Genomic DNA, 17165 nt, shown 5'->3' with positions numbered 1-17165 from the left:
GGGCCGGGGGAGCGGGTGCCGGCCGTCGGGGCGGCGGCGGGCGGCGTGGCCGAAGTCGTTTTGCATGATTAATTAGCGAGGAGGAGGGGGGGGGGTGACGGGAGGGGGGGGGAGGAGAGGAGCGCCCTCCCCGCGTCGCCGACGCCTGGGAGCCTCCGTGCGCGGCCGCCAGCCCTATGTAAATGTTCACAAATATGCATGCATGTCTGACCAGCTTGGAACGTGGTCTTGGCTACTACGTCTAGCCGGCTGTGGGGTGAGGGGGGTGGGGAGAGGGGTTTTTGTGCTCAGCTGATACTGCCATGCACTGTACTGCACATGTCCGCAACGCCGCAGCAGGACCGTGAGGCTTTCAGGGCCGTTCCCCGCGGGGCCTGCGCCCCTTCCAGGCGGGAGGCGGCGGCGGCGGCCGGGGGTGGCGGCGGCGTGTGCAAGGGGCCGCTCCCCGCGGGGCGGGGGGCAGGCGGCGGCGGGGCTGGGCCCCGGGGGGGCGGCGGTGGCGGCGGTGGGGCGAGGTGTGAGGAGAGGGACCGCGCCCAGCAGGTGGCCGGGCGGGACGGAGCCCCCCGCGCCGCCACGCCATTGGTCCGGAGGGGCGTGCCAATCACGGGGCTGCTGAGGTACGGCCGCTCCCGATTGGCTGGGGGGGGGGCTCCCCTCTCCGCCTGCCTCTCCCCGCCGCCTCACGGCACCGGGTCGAGGCCCGGGGTGGGGGGAGCTCCGCCACCAGCTCCGCCACGCCGCGGGCGCTGGCACCGCTGGGCTCGGTGCCCCCTGGGCAGGACCCCGGCCCCCTCCCCATGCCCCTCGCTCAGTGACAGATAACCAAAGGAGTCCCCGTGCCGCGCGGCGGCCTCGCGCCCCGGAGACGCCCCCCACCCCACCCCCCCACCTCCCCTCCCGCCCTCGCGGTGCCCAGGGAGCCAGGAAAGCCTTACGGTCCTTTGACGGCGACTCGAAAGCTCACAGCTCGTGTGCTGCAGAATTTATTCCAATGAGCAGCTAAAAAGTATCATTTAAAAAAAATACAAAAAAGACAAAAAAAAACATACTTAAAAAAAAATTAAAAAACAATTATTTAGGGTGTTTGTGATTGCTGACTGCGCTGTAGATACCACTGTTTACCAATGATTTCCTGTGGTGGGATAGTGGACTGTTTACTGTTCTATTATACCAGTCCCCGGGCCCTCCAGCGGGAGCGCCGCGCCACACCGCGGCTCCCCGGAAGGTGCTAGGACGTGTGTTCTGTGTTAGAAAGTTTTTATATATATATATATATATATAAATATATATATATAATTTTTTTTGCTCTGTTACTTGCACATTTTACAGTTACCTCATTTTTCCCATGTATGTATTTGAAAAAAGGCTAATATATAGAAGAAAAGGTTCTTAAAGCTCTAAAAGTGTTTGTTTTTTTTCCATTCCATTGGAATCATATTGGTTTTGTAGCATTTAACATAACTAGTATGTTGTATTATATATATGTGTATTATACTGATTGAAATTTTTAACAGATTTGTACTTTTTTTAAAATGAAAGTTGCTAGTTCTGCTTGACCAAGTAGTGCAATCATTATTTTTTTTAATGTTGTGGCTGATTTTGAGAGGGATATTCACTAATAAATGTATGATGTATACCAAGGCGCTGTGCCCCGGCTCTTGTCTTGGCGTGGGCCGGGGGGTGGAGGTGTCCCCAGGTCCCCCCTTGTCCCCAGCTCAGCGGGGCCGGCAGGGCTGGGGGAGAGGGACAGGAGCTCCGGCACCCCAGGGTTGCTGCTCCCAAGGGCTCTGTGGCCAGAAAGGGAACAGCTTTTCCTCCGGGAGGAAGGTGGGGGGGGGCATCTCCCCGATGAAGAAGAGGGTGCGCAGGGTGCTGGAGGCACCAGCAGAGGGGGCTGCCTTAGGACAGCTTGCACCCTTAGAATCCTAGAGTAGGCCAAGTCGGAAGGGACCCAGAAGGGTCATCAGGTTCAACCCTTCAGCAGTGTGAGCAGGAAGGGGGGTGAAGGGGCCCCTTCTCCCCTCAGTGTTCCATGCAGACACGGGCACCGTACTTCAGCGAAAAACCACAGCCACCTGTCCCAAAAGGTGACTGGGAGGTAGGGGTAGGGAAGGAACAGCCTCCTGTCACTTTCCCCTTCGCAGCTCCACTAACAGAAGGCTTCTTGGGGAGCAGCAATTTGTACCCACCCTTTACACCACATCTTGGGCATCCTTTTCCACCTTTGCTCAGGGACAACCCTCCTGGATCAAGGTAAAGGATAGGAGCTCTCCCTTCCATCCAACCTCAGCCCACAACATTCATGCCCCACACATGCAGGGCAGCAGCAACCCCAGCCCTCCTTCGCCCTGCTGTACACACTGTGTGTGTCTTACTCTAGCAGCTCAGCTGTCACAAAACAATTAAGTGAAAGAGCTGGCCTCAAACCAGGCCAGAAGTTGAGCAAATCCCCCCTGAGCAGTAGCCAGAGAACCCCAGCAGCTGGAACCCCCTCCCCAGTGCTCGGTTTCAGCTGGGCAGCAGGCTCTGTGTGGCACAAGCAGGAAGCATGGGCACAGACATGCTAGAGGCAGAGTTTATTACACTATGCAGGCTAAGAACTCTGGGCAAGATCCCACACGGGTAAGAATCGAACCAGCTCTTTATCAAAAAGTTAATACTATAGTCAACCCCGTTCTCCTTTGGTCATTACAAAGCAAGAGAAATATTAAAAGAAAGGTATTTATACACAGAGGGAAGCTGAAGAGATTCTGTCCAGCCCTTTCCCCCACCCCACTCCCAGCACATTCAGGTGCCTGGTCTTCTGGCTGTCAGGAGCAGCAGAGGATCAAATCTTCACGAGATGTCAGGTTGTTGGGGTTTTATTATTATTCTTGTCAATAAAAGCAATAATTACCAAGAGCTGCCATTCCTGTCCTTCCCCAGGGAGGGCGGAGGGGCAACACCCGCTCCCCTCCCGCTCTGCCCTCCAAGTGTAGGGGATGGCTGTGTACATGGGTGTGTGAGGACGTGCACACACTTCCTCTTGCCAGCACGCGCACACGGCACAGCTGGCACAGGCGATGTGGTCTCTGATCCCTTGTTTGTACGCAGTCTTTTAAAAAAAATATTGTATTATAATAATAATATGAATTTCTCTTCCAATCTGTGTCTTCTGGAAAAGTGTCAATCGTCCGTGAGGTCCTGCACAAAGAGGACTTCCGTGTGGCTGAGTCCGGCCTCCTGCAGCGTGGGTGGGTTGGGCCACTCCTCTGTCGGGAGGCAGGGCAGGACGCGGCGAGGGAAGTTGGCTTCGATCTGGAACTTTTCAGGGCTTTCTTTCAGGGAGAACAGGAAGTCGTGGATCACCTGGGGAAGGAGCACAGAAATAACTGCCAGCCCGGGGAGCGATGACACAGCCAGGCTGCATCCGTGGTATCGCACAGGGGAGGGGTTAAATCAGCAGATTTGCACCATCACTGCATTGTAGACAGTACAGCCATTTTATTAGTGTGCATGAAGCTGGACTTGTCACAGAACACCTGGGGAGTACTGCTTACGGTTCTTCCCATACCCCTATTTAACAGGCAGGGACAAGAATCTCAGCTTTTCAGGAGAAGAGCACATTTGTTCTATTTCTTCCTGTGATCTTGTCTCTTCCAAAGTGGAGAGACCAGGTCCAAAGACACCCTTCCTCATTCAGGAAGGATTCTGCCTGCTAAGGCTCTAGGCAAAGGCCAATGGAGCCAAAGCTTTGGTGAGCCACCAGTAGAGTTTCTCAACCCTCTTCCACTCTGGGAAGCCTGTCAGCTCTGCCCCACGCTCACCGTCAATGACTGTGTGAAGTGGAATCGCCGCTCCACTCTGGAATCGTTAGGCAGCTTGAAAATGATCTTAACGCTCTCTGGGTCATCAGGATGTGGCTCAGGAGGAAGGCATTCTGACTTCCGCTCCTTCTCCTCCTGCAGCGTCTGCAACGTAAAGAGGGAGCAGGAGCAATGGGCGTGCACTGGGCTGTCCCTCGCAGCACAGCTACTCCAGGTTGGAGGACGTGCAAGCCCCAAGCAAGACAAGCAACTCCAGTCTGACAGGAAAACCCTTCTACAGGCACTGCTCCTACACACCGTGAGCACCCAAGAGAGCACAGCAGCCCCTCCAGCACTCAGTTTGCTCTCACCTGCCGCCGTCTCTCCTCTGCTAGTTTTTGCTGCTGTACTTCCTCCTCCTTCTTCTTCTTCCTCTCCCGTTCCTCCTTCTTCTTGCGCTCCTTTTCCTGGTCTGCACGCAAGGATGCCAAATACGCCTCGTCCTGCTGCTGCCTCAGGACTTGGGTTTGGTTTCTCTCTTCCCTACAAAGATGAGCAGGGGGTGGTCAGGGCTAGGAGGCCCCGCAGTGAAAGCGAGGCAGGCTGAGGGCGGACCTGAGGGTGCAGGTACAGCCTTAAAGGCCTGAGAGCGCACACAGCAGGTAACGCCTCATTTAGAGTGTGGAGTACCACACGCTCCTAGAAGGCAAGCTGAGTCTCTACAGCCCCCACCGCACAAACTGTTTCCCTAGGTTGGGTGGCAGAGAACTAAACAAAGACTGCTCACCCACTGCAGCCTGACGGAGCGGACAGACACCACATAAGCAGCGCCTGGGATTTCAGCACCACACTTGACGCTCTTCACGGCTCTATCTCCATCAGATAACTCCTTGTACATTTTAGAAGCCAGGAGCATCACAACATGTTACAGGATCCCCCCCAGAGAGGGGACAGACAGGAGACCAGAAGGTGCCGTGCTACCTTGGACGCAGCCTGCAGATCCCTACAGAGGGATCAGGGGCTGGAGCTCCTGTTAGCAAGGCACCAGCAGCAACGCAGCAAATGCCGTCAGACTCAGGCCGGCCGGCCTGGGAGCACCACTCGGCCACCAGCTGGCTGCAGACACCAGCTCTCCTGCAGCTCCAGCGCACTACAGGTTTAAGGTTTGCTCCAGCCGCGGCAAGCAGTCCAGCAGTCAGCCTCACCTTCCAGGAGCAGGCTTGTATGGGCAACACATCCACCTCCCCGCCTACAGGCGGTCCTGAACTTAGAGACCAGTGCTCCCACTGGGAAGAGGAGAGACCGCGGGCTGTGTTACAGAACCGCAGAGCTGACCTACGTGTGGCATCTGGAGGGAGGGAGGGGGCTGAGCAGAGCCTGCCTCCACAAGGTCTGCGTCACTGGAGCTCAGAGCCTGCCATACCTTTCCAGGCGTTCAGACACCAGGTACGTCTGGTTGGCATCCATGATGAATATCAGTTGATTAATGAGGTCATCAGCCTGGATGAGGCCTTCTAGCCGCCCAACGACCGTCATCCTGCGATCTTTCAGCATGATCACAGCCAGGAATGGGTACGTGTTCTCTCGCAGAGCCTGGGAGACTGGAAGATAGGCACAATCATCATCCCTTCCAGAAGGATCAACAAGGGTTGCAGCACAGGTACTTCCATCACCAAGGGCCTAGAAAGCAGCTTCCACAGCCACCATCTCGTCTGAGGCAGAAAAGGCCTCTATTTTGTCAAGTGAAACCTGATAAGTTAGAGCAAGGAGAGGTGACTTGGAGCATAGACACGGAGTGGATAAAAAGCTTTCAAGTACCTAAAAAGGTTCTTGAATGTGAGCAGAAGGAAATAGATTGCTTCAAATGCCCATCCAGAATGGGACAAGAAGCCCTGGCTTTAAACTGCAGAAACAGAGGTTAAACACTTGCTACTATTAAAGGTGGCCAGACTCTGGAAGGTAGTGTCACGGGAAAAGTGTCCATCCCGGACGTTTCAGAAGAAAATTGGATCATTTCTGCCAGAGGCAGACTCTGTCTTGAGGCAGGGAATGGAGCAGGTCAGGGGCTTTTAAGTTCACAGTTTTCATCTACGACTGATGGCATGCAAACCCTCCCTACAGCTGACCACCACCTCCTCCAAACACACACAGCACGTCACACAACTTAGAACCATCATTACTGACAGAGCCTTCCGAACTAAATCCGAACACCCCATGGACTAAATGAGGCCCCGATCCCTCCCACCCCTTTTTTCTAGCCTGTATCTCTACCATAACTGTAAGTATTACAGCAATGAAACAGCATTAAGTAGAAGCATGCTGGCTTCGAAAGCCATTCTCTCAAGGTGTTGGTAGCTGGTAGCAGAACTATGAAGAAAGGAACGATCCAAATTTAAGAGCAGAACTCCCAGTCTCTTGCCATGAACCAGGAGAGGTCAGAAAAAACACAGGAGGCATGAACAGAACTTAAGGAAAAGGTTCCATTTGGAGCAAAACCCTAGCATGCACGCTGCCACGCCAGGTATCAGCAGCCCTGGAAAGAGAGTACTTAAGACCTCACTGTGGACTTTTGAGGAGACAGAGAGACTGGGTGTGGAGGAAAGATGATTGTCTCACAAAGGGAAAGAATGCACCTCACAAGTCACTCCTGGCCCCAGGCAGAATGCGAACCAGCGTTAAGAGCACTGCTCGTTAGATACTTGTTCCTGCACTCTGTTTAATCCTCAGCACACACCCACCAACTCCCATTAACAAGCCGCTGAAAGCAGCCTGAATGCCCACAGCAAAGAACGTGCGACCAGGACTGCCCAGAAACACGTGGAACAGTTGAGGTTAAGAGCAGAAGGTATTCCCCAGCTCCAAACAGGCCCTCTGAGATATCAGACACAAACCAGTATGTATTTCTCCGTGCAGTCTTGTGACCACCTCATCTGTTTTTCACAGAAACCACCACAACGTTTCAAACATGTAAATTTGTCAAAGAGCATTTGGCTTGTTCCAGAAACTGAAGGGTGTAAGGTAAAGCCCAGGAGGGACACACTCACCTCTGTATCCCTCTGGTTTATTGGTTGAGCAAGCCCAGAAGAGCATTCTAGTGTTTATGAGGGTGATCACCTCAGGTACGCACAGCGTATTGCTAGGGGATGAGAAGAGATCACATCAGCGAACCTGCATTTACAGCCCGAGGACCGTGATTTGGAAAACTCTCCTACCTACCGGCAGAATTCGTCCGTGTCTTGGTGGTCATCTCCATGCAGATACACCAACAGGAAGCGCAGCTCCCGCTTGGCATCATTCAGTGCCTTGGCATAAGAGCAGAGGAGGTAAAGTTACAGGGGCTCTAGTTAGAGGGAAGGCAGCACCCACAAGACTTGCGTGAAACAGCTCAGCAACGTTTATCTGGGCCATTACTCTGCCACGAACTGGTTTTAAGGAAGCAGCAAACGGAGTATGAGCCTACCAGACCTTGCGACCCAACCCTTCTTTAAGAGGGCTCGGACCATGTTCTGCCCCACTCCTTTCAGGACGTGGCTGTGGAGAACGCTGAGCTCAGAGCAGAGCCAGGCACACCACCACGTGAGCTGACCCCCCCCAGACCTCCCCACCAGGCTCAGCCGGCAGTGGAGAACCCTCCTTCGTCCCTCAGCCTCCCAGCAGGTAAGGCTGAGCTTTCCACGGCAGCCTGTACGGGATGCAATCTTCAGACCACATCAAATGAAAGTGCTACTAAAAAAAGGCCAACTCAGTAACGCTGCAGGCCCCAACAAAACCAAAACAAAACTTTTTGCAGCTACAGCCTCTGGATTCCACCCGCCCCAGAGCATTTCTTAACAAGACCACACAGGAAGTGCAGAATGGGCTCCCCGTTTTACTGGCGCTGAGCTTCAGTAGCCTAACCCTTCCGTGGTTAAGTTTGGATTTCTAGGCAAGACGGAGGGGCCTAGAAGAGCTGTGGAGGCAGCGTGCTCCATCACTGCAGTGTGGAGCAGATACGGGCTCCACATCCTTCTCTGGCACTCGGGAGGCAGAGCTGGTCCAACTGTCTGCTGGGACACTCGGCAGGAGGCCCTCCTCCTGGCCAGGTTGAAAGAGGCGGCAGCAGAGGTGCTACCCGGGAGAGGTCTCCTCAACAGAGAGCACCAGCAGCCCAGACCTGGCATTTGCAGTTCTCACCTCACGTTCCTTCTTCTGTGGCTCCCTCTTTCAATTTTGAGGTCTTGCACCAAGTTCGGGAGTTGCGTTATGATACGCGAGCCCGGGCAGTCAATCCCAATTTGGTGAACAGAAGGACAGACTTTGGCTCACCACCTCAGTTTACAAAAACAAAGGCGGGATTACAAAGAATAGCTGCTGGCTACAGAGCCACACAGACGGTCGAGGAACAGTCAGAGCAGCTTTGCTTTCCAACTTTGCAGACTTGGCGTGTCATCAAGCCTGGCAGACACTGGTTTGCTAATACACTTGCTCGCTAGCTCTCCAATACCCTGCTACAGAGTTCGGAGACAAAAAAACACCGGGCTTTGATGAATGGTTTTGCCACGTAGGCCCTGATACCATGCAGCACAATCCCCACGCTTCATCTCCCCAGTATCTCGGCACCAACACGTGACACTGACCTGGCTGTAAGTTCCCTGGTAGAAGACAGGGTGTATCCTCCCATATTTTTCCTCGAACATATGGATAAAGGAAATAATGTCACCCACTGGGTCAGTGACCCGACTACGAGGATCAGGGCGTATAAAACGCAGAGCAAACCTAGGGAGGAAGGAAAGGACACTGGAATTCAGCTTACTGACTTGCTGAAGAACGGGATTTTCTTTTCCATAGGCAATTACTGGCATTCATAAGAAGGAAAAACGTCACAGATGAGCCCCTCGAACATTTATAATTACATCCCAAACTGCCACCTGCTCCAAACTGATACTGCAACAGAAAAGCCCCAGTCAAAAGACTTTCAGGGAAGAAATAATACCGCAACGGAAGAAGCCAAACCAACACAGATGGCAGGACTGCTTGATAGTCAGTACCTTTCAGCATTCCCTCTTCCATCAATTCTACAAGGAGACAAGATGAACTGGCCTTTTGGGGCAGTAAAGGCAGGAGCAGCTACAGACACCCGAGGGGAAAAGGCAACTGCGTCGACAGTTTAGGCTCTGCCAAGTAACATACAGGGATGAGGACAGGTTAACCTGGAGCCTAGCCCAACAGGACGCAGTCTGACACTGCCTTGTGTGTCCCCTTTGCATGGCACTCAAGTTGCAAAGCCACGTGAAGTTCAAATTCCAATCAAGTATTTCACTTACAAAGCCACAGAGCACTCGTTTTCTCTGCAGAAAGATTTATTTCTTGCCAAGCACTGTAGGAACTTTACAAGGCTACAGATAAAGCCAGTTGAGCAAACAAATGGAAAGAGAAATCTGTCATTAGACTCAGAGATTCAAGTGACAGAGGTACAGCCAAATCTAAGCCAGCGTGTGCCTTGATGCAATCGATACATGAGTCAGCACAAAAACACTTACCTAAATATATCAAGTAATGTGTAATAGGTAAATCGGAATGGAAGCATCATGAAGTAGTAACCCCATCCTAGCAGGCCCTGCAATGACAAACAAGGAATCAGAACGGTCCCCAACGCAGGAACAGGCCTGCTAAAGCAGCGTGTCCACCAGCAAACACACACGCATTCGGGGAAGTAGCAGAGGCTCTACCCATCACAAAAAACTCAGCAACATTTCACGTCTTCGGAGAAGTCAAATCGAATTAAGGGACTGACAGGGGTCCTTCAGAACTCAACGTGATGCTTCTGAGGACTGGCACCAGTGACCAGTTCTAAAAGCAATAGTTTTCCTCTGCCCCTTTTTTTTTTTTTAAACTGTACAAAGGGATTAATAACACCAAGTCTTAGAAGGGCACATGCAAATTTGTTCGTGAAACATGAATGTAAGGAATTGAATGCTCGAGTATTCAAGCTGATATACTTTTTTTGGGGGTGGGGGTCTAAAAAGAATAAAAGGTCATTATTTCCACCACTCTGCCTCCATTCCAACTGAACCAATCAAAAGCTTTACTATGTCACAGGAAGATGTTCTGTGAAACAAAAAAAGGTCTCATACTGCGAATTACACCACGGAGAAAATATCCGCAGTAATACTGGAGGCTGAAGGAATAGCTCTACGCTTTATTTTTAGACGACAAAAAAAGTCTCCTTTTAGGAAGGAGATAACAGCATACAAAGAAAACAACGCCGTTCCCTGCTTGCACATCGGTTACTCTGTGAACAACAAAGCAGCAAGGCAAAATCCACCGTAAGATAACTTGCCCTTGGCTGTGGCCTTGAGACAACATAGCTGTAGATCCGGTGGTCGGCTGTATTGACCTGCAACGGCCGAGATGGGGGTGGATTAAAGACACTTGGGACACCCTCCTGCTCGTTCAGTCGGTCCTGTACAGCTGCCTTTAACACAAGAAGGAGCAAAGGAACATTTCAGACACTTAAGGACAGCAGGATTTTATTTTTTATTTTTTAAAGTATCTTGGTCCCTAGCAGTAGGCATTACTTATCCCCAGCCTCAGAGCACTCCAGAAGCGTACCTCATTACGAACTGGGAACGCCAGTACTCATTTCTGCATGGAAAACCTCCATGGCAGCCTGCGCACAGCACTGCAGGAAGGTACCGTGCCAGGCAAGTGATCGTTTGCAGCTGTAAGAACTCTGCTGCACGCTTCCAAGCCAGCTCTCTAGCAACATCAAGATACCGTTGTAAAAAGTTACCAGTGCAAATTCAGGGGTTAACAGGTGAGGTCTAACTGGGAGGAACCCCCCTCGCACCACTCGGTTTAGTCCAGGTACCGGGGAACCACCACAAGGCTAATCTGAAGCGGTACCTCTATGTTCCAGTTGTGCTGCTCCAGCGTGTGACGACACTGGTCCATGGACTCTATGCCGGTCAGGTCCTAAGGAAGGAGAATAAAAGCAAGTGAGTGCCAGGGAAGGACGGGATTTTTTATTTTTTTATTTTTTTTTTTATAGCTCTGTGCTATGCAAGAACGCAGACACTACAATACAGGAAACAGCAGAGCTCTTAAAAAAAAAAAGAGCTATCACTTCAGGAGAGAGCAACCTGAGCTAACCCAAACCTGGGGACACACAGGCGGCCTCAAACACGCCTTTGCACTCTTCCCACTAGCCAAGTCTCAGCAGCACACATCTAACTACAGCTGTGCTCAGCCTGGTCAGGAAACTAACAGAGTATCACCGCTGAGTTCAGCTCTGGAAGGACACGCCCTCAAACATCGCCTCAGAGCACCCCCTTGAGAGACCCAGGCAAAGCATTTCCGAAAGCCCCCAAAGCCCATTACTTCATTTGCTGCAGATACAAACAAAGTAAAACCAAAACGAGCCGGGCCCTAAGGAAGGCAGTACGTTCCAGAAGCACCCAGTATTCTGCAGAACACGAGTCCTGCCCAACAGAAACAGAACCCAAACATGCCCATAGACCTCAACGCTACCGGGCTCTCAAGTCGGTGTTTGAGAAGGCAGATTTGAAGGAAACTGCTCTTATTTTAAAATTAAGGAGAGTAAAATCTTCTTGCCTTCCCATTTACCCAATTGGAAAAAAGTTACACTTTCAGAAACAATTATTTAACTCAGATACCGGACAGAAGCAGCAATGACAGGGCTCATTTAACCCTCAGGAGCAGCGTAACAGCTTCAGGAAGCGCCCACGATATAAGAGTGTTTAAATATGATTTAAATATGACAATTCCTCCAGCGAGGGCATTCTTGATGGGAACTCCACAGGTCCCTAGGGCTCCATGTTCTCACCTGGCATGTTTGTCTTGACACCCTTAGCCCATGACCGCGTCCCCGGCCAGCTGGTGCACATTAACAAGGGCGCAGGGCTGGACCAGGACAGGGAACGGGGCTGCCACGTGCTGTGACAGCGAGGGCTTGTGTGAACCGAGCCACACGAGAGCCGTGCCGGCTCCACGCACAGCTCTGGGCAGCACTTGAGGAGACGTGAGCCTTGCGGGAACTCGACAAGGAGCAGGGAGTGCTGCTCCCTGCGCCCATCACGCAGCGCAGCTTCCCTGCAGGATGCGGCTTGTGACAACAGCACAAAGCAGGAACTTTGTAAAGCCTCGCGTGCAGTTCCCGTTATACCTTGTGCTCCAACCCATCGTTAGCATCCCCACCTCTGCTTGTCGTTTTCCCAATCCCTCGCTTCATTTAAAACCTCTGAGGCCGTCCTGAGAAGCCGACCGACCACTTAACGCACTGAACTGGGATCTCACTGGAGGACGGCGCACACACTCCTCCCTCTCCCGCACTCGGCCGTTCCACGTGCTGCTTCCCCCCAGGTCACCCCGTGGACAAGTGCCCCGCTCGGGGCCTGAGCTCACTCGGAGCATCTCGGCTACCTCCTCACAACGCCTGCCCGCACCTCTCCCTTCTCCCAGCCTCCCGGGAGAGTCACGCTGCTGTACAGAACCGGACTGCTCGAAGGCTTACCGACATTAACTCCGTACCTGGAGCCACCGAGAAGCACTGCGGGCCGCTGCCCAGTGCTGTCCATTGATGGGGACACCCGTCCTGCGAGGCCTTGCAGGGGGGCACCACGCACGTGGGTTTTAGACAACATGAAGCTCCGTGCGCCTGGCTGTCGCTGCCACAACACTTTCGTTTATAAGTCAGTTTCGCTATTTGGGATTTTGGTTTAAATCTTTAAAAACGTGCTTCACTTCAGCTTTTAACCTTAAAACTCCCACAGAAAGCACTTACTAGGCCTTTAAAGGGACCTCCCGAGTAAATCCCAGGCACCTTCTCTTTGACTCAACCACGGAGGCGCAGCGTGTGTATTTCAAAGACTCGGGAGCCTCTGCCCGCCGTTCCTCAACACCCCACCAGTTCGGCCGCGTTCACAAACCTTCGGGGATTCAGAAACTCATTCACACCTGTCCCCAAGCGCCAGGATTACCGCTGGGCACCGTCAGCAGGACGTCGCAAAGGCACAGCCCCTCCTTTTTAAGTCACACAAAGCGCAGTAGCAGGTCAGAAAGCAGCACCCAAGCGACCACAGCTCGCAACAAGCGCTCCACGAACAGCGCACCGCTGCGGCTCCCACCGCTCCCGACCGAGGAAGCCGCGCAAGGAAGCGCTGCGGGGCAAGAACAAGAAAGCCCCGGGTACAGGCCACTAGCAGCCGAGCACCCTGTGGCACACGCCTCCCTAAGCTCCGTAAGCGAGCAGCCCCACAGTTTGGGGCCGCTCCGGGAGACATCTGTTGTTGGGGACCAGCCGCCGTCCCCGCGAGGGGCGGCACGAAGGCAGTTCCACTGCCGGGGTAGGCACCGCTCGCTGGTAAACGCCGATGCTGGTCACGAGCACGCCAACCGCCGCTCGCACCGTTATCTCAGCACCTCCTACAGGCACCGCTTCACCTCAGCCACAGAAGCAGATCAGGGACTGGGAACAACGCGTTTCCCATGCCACTCGGGGCATTTCTGGCAGATCTCGGGGCCATTCTGCAACCCGCGCTATTCGGGCCCAGCAAGGGGCGTGAATTCGGTGTCGTTAGGTGCAGGGAACAGCCGGGATCTGCACACCGGGCCCTGACCGACAGGCTCACCGCCAGCCTCTCGGTAGCCCCTCAGAGCGCGTACCTCTTAGGCACGGTAATAAAAAGACCCCCGTATGTGAAAATGGAAATCACCCTACCGAACCGGCGCTCTCAAACAAACCTTGGGAGAAGCGCAGGTCCAAGCTCAACAGTCAGCATCAGCACCTACAACAAACCATGGCACACCACGGAAGTTCAGCGTTGCCCTCTCAAGCACCCCACGAAGCAGCCGGCTGCTCCAGAGCACACAAATAACTACACCCAGCAGCAGCTTCAGTACCCCTCACCTTTGAGGCGCCGCTCAGAAGGCTGAAGTCGTCTCCCCCCCGCGGCGGCGAGACGTACGATTCCGCCCCTCGGCGACAGGAGTACCCCGAGCGGACAAAGGTCGGGCGCTGCGCTAACGAAACCACTCCCTCAGACCCGCTCCGATGGTGAAGCACAGCACGCGAGGTGCAGAGCCCCGGGGCTGCGACTGCGCTGCTCTTAACTCCCCTCCCACTGCCAGACTCCAGAGAACTGTGTTTCCAGTAAAGAACGCCTGACTTGGAGCAGCAAAGAGCCCCTGGTGAGAGAGTTCCTCTTTGCCTGTCACAGTACGTGCGGTTACGAGGGCTCTGATTGACGCACGGCAGAGGAGGACAGATCCCGGCTGTGTCTCGTTCCCCTCTCCTCTCTGAAGGGGAGACGTTCCCAGCCCCGAGCATTTCGTTTTCCCCAGCTGAAGTCAGGGATCGTATCACGAGCGCTAACTTCTTCCTTCGCAAACAACCCCATCACTCCAGATTAGCGTATCCCAAGCGCCCCAGCTCGTCGGCCCAAACTAATGGGCACCGATCGATAGCGGGAGCCCACGGAAGCTGCTGTGCCGTCTCCTCCACCTCCCCAGCGGAGCTGCATCGCGCAGCCTGCACAGGAGGTTTCCCTCTATAGACGCAAAGATCATCGAGCCTTGACAGATGAAGATTTAGGTACCTTTATTGCTTTACATTAGCCAAGGCTTCGGCGGCAAATGGGAGGCTTAAAGCCTGCCAGCGAGCTTTGGAGCTTTTATCCCCCGTTTCCCCCCATTCCCTCTCCGCAGTGGGATTTTTTAAGCTCTCACTAAGCGACCAGGGCGGGTGGCAAACAAGCGGGCTACCCGCGCCCTGTCTGCAGGAAGCCAGCTGCCACTTGCACAGGGTCACCAGCACAAGCATTTAGGGGGGCGCACCAGGCAAGCACCGACAGGACGAAGGCAGACCGGGAACCGCACTGCACGAGCACGCGTTTAAGCGGCACCGTGACCAGGCTGCCAGCGGCATCCCCAAGCAGAGCACCTGCTCGCTGGGTGAGTGACAGCCTGCGGCTTTCTCTCTGCTTTCCTCTCGGCTCTGCATTTCGCTGTGACACCGAGGGCCTTCTGCTATCGCCTTCCTCACCTGCTGTCCCACCCCCATCTCCCCTAATCCCCCTCCTACTGTATTCACACGGTACTGCTATGCCTTCTGCGACAGCGCAACGCTCTGCACCACAGAATATCGCGCAAGTTACCTACTACGACGGCACCTCACGAAGAGAATGCTCTCAGAGCGAGCCGTACACTTGGGTGTAAATCCCTGGAAGGTTTGCAAGCTGCAGCAGCGCTTCGCAGCCACAGCAACGTACAAATGGTTTTTGCAAGCCAGGGCCATCTTCTCCAAACAGCAGCTGCTATTTAATGGAACCCAGCTAAAGGAAACGAGAAGCAGCCCGTACGTCTCCAGACGGGCGGATTTACTCTCCCACACTAGAAAGAAGGGAGCGGGACTGCACAGCTGAGCCCCCCTCAGCCAGGTGTGAAGGTAACAAAGGTAGCACCAGTGAAGTCAGCCATCGCGCAGCCCCGGGGAAAGCTAAGCCTCTACACCCCAGGAGAGGGAACAACGGGATCCTGGCGTTAAAGCCTCCTGGACGACATCTTTCACGCCAGGCTCTGGGCGGCAGCCATCTCCTAACCACAAGTTTTCTCCCCTTTGCAGCCTGCCTGCCTCCGCTTCGAGGCAGGGCCCATCAGGAACCGGGCTAAAACAGGCTCCCTCCTCCTGAGCCCTCCGCCGGCTCGCGTGGCGACACCGGGTAGCAGGAGGAAACACGCGGGATTCTTTAGGTTCACAGCTGCCCACAGGGCTTTGAAAATAGCAACAGGGAAACTGATGAGTGCAGCTGGCCCTATCTGTCCGGATCCTGTAGGTCAATAAGAGCTGCGACAGCTTGCAGTGAGAGCTGGAGGGCAGTTTGCGCACATATACATGCAGCGCAAGACAAGGGCTTAAATCTCATCCACTTACCAGGGAAACAGCAATGCTGGGAAAGCAATCGTTAAAGCTGTTGCACCTCATCTGTCTGAGAATTAAGATCACCCAAGGAGCTTAATTTGCAGTAAAGGTTTAGAGAGGATCTCTTTAAAAGCCGACGGGATCTCCCAAAGCTAAGGCTATAGAGAAACGCTGCCATTGATGACTTCAGGGGGCTGCTCGCTCCCCCGGCTCCAAGATAAAGTGATGAGGAGCACCTGCACCTCGCTTTGCCACGGGAGGCAGGACTGGATGCCTCTGAAGACCCTTTAAACACACTGTAAAGTAGAGGCACATGGCACAAAAAAAATAATCCAAAAAACGTCCTTAACGATCAATATGAACCAACAAAAGCTAGGCAAAGAGCTCTAGAAATACGGTGTATTTACAGAAGAAAAGCACAGCCCGGGCAACACCGCAGAATGCCTTACAATTCAGAGACAAAGCCGACTCACCTGAAGATAACTTTAATTGGCCAGCAACAGCTTAATTACTTTTCCACTGAGCACCCCTGAGTACTTCAACTCTGGGGCAGTTCTCTCCCCAGTAAGCACATCTGGGGCTTGGGGGGTTTTTTTTAACGATTCAAGCGCTGCGTGGTCCCGAGACCCCGGCGAACCAAAGGCCAAGCGACGCAGCCCGCGTTACGCGGAGATCGGATCCTTCCAGCCCCCAGGGGCCTCCCCCAGCAGGCACCCCCGCACCGAGACGGGCAGCGACAGCTTCTGGGAAGCCGCAGGCCCCCCGGGAGCCGTGACCAACTCCGCACGCCCCGGGAAGGGCCCGCAGCCGCTGCCGGGGGCAAGGAGGGGAAATTTTCAGCCACCTTACGCAAAACGGCCGGGGCGGGCCGCGGAGCCGTCCCCGCGCGGGGGCAGGGGGTTACCGAGCAGCCTCCCCGACTAACGGGCACCGGGCACGGCGCCGGCGCCTCAGCGGGCCCCGAGGAGCCCGCACCGCCCGGGGGAGCCCCGCCGGGCCCCGGGGAGCGCCTCACGGCCGCCAGCACCGGGCGGCCGCCGCTCGGCCCCGGCTCGGGCCAGGCCCGGCGCCCCCGCACCCGCTCCGGGCGGGGCCCGCCCGCCGCCCCCGGCCCGGTTGGGGCCGGTTGGGGCCCGGCGGTGGTGGCGGTGCCGCGGTGTGCCCGGCGCGGCGCACCTGGAACTGCAGCAGCTTCTCGGTCTGCTCCGCCGTCAGCTCCCGCTCCTCAGGCGCCGCCATTTTGCTGCCGCCTCTGACCCGCCGCTCCGTCACCCGCCGGAAATGACGTCGGCGGCGCTGCCCCCCCCTCCTCCTCCTCCTCCTCCCTCCCCGCGGCTAACAAGCCGAACCGCCGCTCGTCAGCCGCCGGAAATACACGAGCGCTTTCCGGAAATAGCCGAAGCGCTCTCGGAGCTCTCCGGAAAAACCCGAAGCCCATCCGCTGCGTTCGCGGGCTCGGC

The 17165-nt window shown here is 54.7% G+C and overlaps 1 protein-coding gene across 1 annotated transcript; it reads right to left on the bottom strand.

Moving 5' to 3' along the window:
- Positions 1–2564: 2564 nt before the first annotated feature.
- FAF2 (Fas associated factor family member 2) lies at positions 2565–17039 on the bottom strand. The gene is made up of 11 exons (XM_035559587.1): positions 16882–17039; positions 10674–10742; positions 10108–10242; positions 9308–9384; positions 8405–8543; positions 7005–7090; positions 6833–6924; positions 5212–5389; positions 4160–4331; positions 3810–3953; positions 2565–3351 (listed from the first exon to the last, which is right to left on the bottom strand). Exons 1-11 carry the CDS (start codon positions 16942–16944, stop codon positions 3169–3171), a joined length of 1338 nt encoding a protein of 445 aa, XP_035415480.1. The 5' UTR covers positions 16945–17039; the 3' UTR covers positions 2565–3168.
- Positions 17040–17165: the final 126 nt, after the last annotated feature.

Source organism: Cygnus atratus, chromosome 14 (assembly GCF_013377495.2).
Source record: "Cygnus atratus isolate AKBS03 ecotype Queensland, Australia chromosome 14, CAtr_DNAZoo_HiC_assembly, whole genome shotgun sequence".
Lineage (NCBI taxonomy): Eukaryota > Metazoa > Chordata > Aves > Anseriformes > Anatidae > Cygnus > Cygnus atratus.
This window is presented reverse-complemented; position numbering and strand designations above follow the sequence as displayed.

Coding starts and splice junctions, on each gene's coding strand:
- FAF2 (XM_035559587.1), bottom strand. CDS start 16,944: ATGGCGGCGCCTGAGGAGCGGGAGCTGACGGCGGAGCAGACCGAGAAG. Junction 10,243..10,673: donor AGCACAACTGGAACATAGAG/GTACCGCTTCAG, acceptor CTTGTGTTAAAG/GCAGCTGTACAGGACCGACT. Junction 4,332..5,211: donor GTGTCTGAACGCCTGGAAAG/GTATGGCAGGCT, acceptor TCATCTTTGTAG/GGAAGAGAGAAACCAAACCC.